Source organism: Scomber japonicus, chromosome 23 (assembly GCF_027409825.1).
Source record: "Scomber japonicus isolate fScoJap1 chromosome 23, fScoJap1.pri, whole genome shotgun sequence".
NCBI classification, from domain to species: Eukaryota; Metazoa; Chordata; class Actinopteri; order Scombriformes; family Scombridae; genus Scomber; species Scomber japonicus.
The window spans coordinates 26,419,615-26,423,996 of record NC_070600.1 but is presented as its reverse complement, the minus strand read 5'-3'; the positions used below and the strand labels follow the sequence as shown (position 1 = coordinate 26,423,996).

Genomic DNA, 4,382 nt, shown 5'->3' with positions numbered 1-4,382 from the left:
GTGTATATGTGTGTATATAACGTGTGTGTGTGTGTGTGTATATAACGTGTGTGTATATGTGTGTATATAACGTGTGTGTATATATATATGTGTGTGTGTGTGTGTGTGTGTATATGTGTGTATATAACGTGTGTGTATATATATATGTGTGTGTGTGTGTGTGTGTGTGTGTATATGTGTGTATATAACGTGTGTGTGTATATGTGTGTATCTCTCAGGAGCTTCCTGGCCCGTAACGACATCGTGTGTGTGTGTGTGTGTGTGTGTGTGTGTATAACGTGTGTATATGTGTGTCTCTCAGGAGCTTCCTGGCCCGTAACGACATCGTGTGTGTGTGTGTGTATATGTGTATATAACGTGTGTGTATATGTGTGTCCTCTCAGGAGCTTCCTGGCCCGTAACGACATCGTGTGTGTGTGTGTGTGTGTGTGTGTGTGTGTATGTGTGTGTATAACGTGTGTGTATATGTGTGTGTGTATATGTGTATCTCTCAGGAGCTTCCTGGCCCGTAACGACATCGGGATCATCCTGATCAACCAGTTCATCGCGGAGATGATTCGTCACGCCATCGACGCTCACATGCAGTCGATCCCCGCCGTGCTGGAGATCCCGTCCAAGGAGCATCCCTACGACGCCTCCAAGGACTCCATCCTGCGCCGCGCCAAGGGCATGTTCTCCGCCGAGGACTTCCGCTGATACACACACACACACACACACACACACACACACACACACACACACACACACATACACACACACACACACACACAAGGGCATGTTCTCCGCCGAGGACTTCAGCTGATACACACATTATATACACACACACACACACACACACACACACACATTATATACACATATAAACACACACACACACACATACACCCCCCCCCCTCTGGTTGTCATGGTTTCTGTAAATTGATGATTGATATTTAATATTTAATGTTGTGTCGCTAACTGAACGTATTGATTAATAATCACGTGATGTTTTTGTCGTGTTTCCTTTTTTTATTTTTATCTTATTTAATTTTTTTCCAGGAAGTTGTTCATGTGACTGTGACACAACTTCCTGTCAGACGTCACCATGGAAACGGATCTGAAACTGTTGAAAACATAAATAAATAAATAATTGTTGTTGTGAGTTTGATTTGTTTTATTCATTTGAAACCTGATGACATCACAGCCAGTCTGCAGAGGGGGGGGGGGGGTTAGGGTTGGGGGGGGGGGGGGGGTGACCTGATGATGTCATACACATTTTATTATTATTATATGAAACAAATCTAAAAATGCTACAAAATAAAAGCATCAATATAAAAAACATAAAACATCATAAAATAATGACTCCCAGCTGGTGGGGGGGGGCGGGGTTTAGGGTTGGGGGGGGGGGGGTTCTTTATTCATAAAGTGAATAAATCCACACTGATGGTATATTAATGTCTTCAGTCGGTCAGCGAGGACATTAGATCTGAACTCCTCCAATAGGCAGCGAGAACAGGACCAACCCCCCCCCCACTAGCCCCCACCCTAACCCCCCCCCCCCCCCACTAGCCCCCACCCTACTACCCCCCCCCCCCACCACCACCACCACTAACCTTCCCCAGCCCCCCCCCCCCCCCCCCCATTAGAGCCAGACACTATAACTTTCATTCCTGCACTTTCTACCTTGGACTAATCTTTGATTAAAGTAAACTTCAGTGTGAAATAAAGAATCGCTCCTGAAGCTTTAACAATTATTTTAGTTTCAGAGTTTATATGAAGATGATGTTTCTAAACTGAGGTTAGGGTTAGATGATGTTTCTAAGGGTTAGATGATGTTTACTGAGTTTAAATGGATGATGAAGCTGATCATGAACTCTGCTGATAAAACACAGACAAACATCATCAGTCACCGTGACGACGGCCACAGACAAACATCATCAGTCACCGTGACGACGGCCACAGACAAACATCATCAGTCACCGTGACGACGGCCACAGACAAACATCATCAGTCACCGTGACGACGGCCACAGACAAACATCATCAGTCACCGTGACAACGACCTTCACACAACCTTCACACGGCCTTCGGCTGTCGGCACGTCGCCGTGGGAACGCTGAGCTCAGATCAGCTGACGGACTTCGAGTTGAGTATAAAAGCGACGAGTCGGCTTCAGTCTGAACGTCGCACTCGTCTGTCACCATGGAGACCGCGTTTCTGACGGTGATGATGATGATGATGATGATGATGATGATGTCGGCCTCTGCTCTTCCTCTTCTTCCTCTCTCCAGGTAAGACCTGATCACACCTGATCACACCTGAGCACACCTGATCACACCTGATCACAGCTCACCTGATCACCTGATCACACCTCACCTGATCACCTGATCAATAATCAATAAAAGTGTTCTGATGATTTTTCTGTTTGTAGAGAAATCAATGAGACGGCTTCTCAGAACCAGACCGGGTGAGTTTATCTTCATCTACAGACATCTACAGACACCTACAGACACGTACAGACATCTACAGACAACTACAGACACGTACAGACACCTACAGACATCTACAGACAACTACAGACACCTAAAGACACGTACAGACATCTACAGACATCTACAGACAACTACAGACACCTACAGACATCTACAGACACGTACAGACATCTAAAGACATCTACAGACAACTACAGACACCTACAGACACGTACAGACACATACAGACACGTACAGACATCTACAGACATCTACAGACACCTACAGACATCTACAGACATCTACAGACATCTACAGACAACTACAGACACCTACAGACACCTACAGACATCTACAGACATCTACAGACAACTACAGACACCTACAGAAACGTACAGACACATACAGACATCTACAGACACCTACAGTCACCTACAGACATCTACAGACACGTACAGACATCTACAGACACCTACAGACATCTACAGACATCTACAGACACCTACAGACACCTACAGACACCTACAGACACCTGCAGACACCTGAGACACCTACAGACACCTACAGACATCTACAGACACGTACAGACATCTACAGACACCTACAGTCACCTACAGACATCTACAGACACCTACTGTCACCTACAGACATCTACAGACACGTACAGACATCTACAGACACCTACAGACACCTACAGACACGTACAGACACCTACAGACACATACAGACACGTACAGACATCTACAGACATCTACAGACATCTACAGACACCTACAGACATCTACAGACATCTACAGACATCTACAGACAACTACAGACACCTACAGACACCTACAGACATCTACAGACAACTACAGACACCTACAGACACGTACAGACACCTACAGACACCTACAGACACGTACAGACATCTACAGACACCTACAGACATCTACAGACACCAACAGAAACGTACAGACACCTACAGACACATACAGACACATACAGACATCTACACACACCTACAGACACGTACAGACATCTACAGACACATACAGACACATACAGACACCTACAGACATCTACAGACACCAACAGAAACGTACAGACACCTACAGACACATACAGACACATACAGACATCTACAGACACCTACAGACACCTACAGACATCTACAGACACCTACAGAAACGTACAGACACCTACAGACACCTACAGAAACGTACAGACACATACAGACATCTACAGACACGTACAGACATCTACAGACACGTACAGACATCTACAGACACCTACAGTCACCTACAGACATCTACAGACACCTACAGTCACCTACAGACACCTACAGACACCTACAGACACCTACAGACACCTACAGACAACTACAGACATCTACAGACACGTACAGACATCTACAGACACCTACAGTCACCTACAGACATCTACAGACACCTACAGTCACCTACAGACATCTACAGACACGTACAGACATCTACAGACACCTACAGACATCTACAGACATCTACAGACACCTACAGACATCTACAGACACCTACAGACATCTACAGACACCTACAGACATTTACAGACACCTACAGACACATACAGACATCTACAGACACGTACAGACATCTACAGACATCTACAGACAACTACAGACACCTACAGACACGTACAGACACCTACAGACACATACAGACACGTACAGACACCTACAGATACCTACAGACACCTACAGACATCTACAGACAACTACAGACACCTACAGACACGTACAGACACCTACAGACACATACAGACACGTACAGACACCTACAGATACCTACAGACACCTACAGACATCTACAGACAACTACAGACACCTACAGACACCTACAGACACCTACAGACACGTACAGACACCTACAGACACCTACAGACACATACAGACACGTAGAGACACCTACAGACATGT

General features: G+C 45.6%; 1 protein-coding gene across 1 annotated transcript in view; it reads left to right on the top strand.

Annotated features, from left to right (window-relative positions):
* atp6v1f (ATPase H+ transporting V1 subunit F) overlaps positions 1-732 on the top strand; it is a 1,357-nt gene extending 625 nt beyond the window's left edge. Inside the window, exon 2 of the mRNA XM_053313988.1 lies at positions 495-732. Coding sequence (XP_053169963.1) covers positions 495-696 — 202 coding nt within the window. The 3' untranslated portion in view covers positions 697-732. The remainder of the gene's footprint in view (positions 1-494) is intronic.
* The last annotated feature ends 3,650 nt before the right edge of the window (positions 733-4,382 follow it).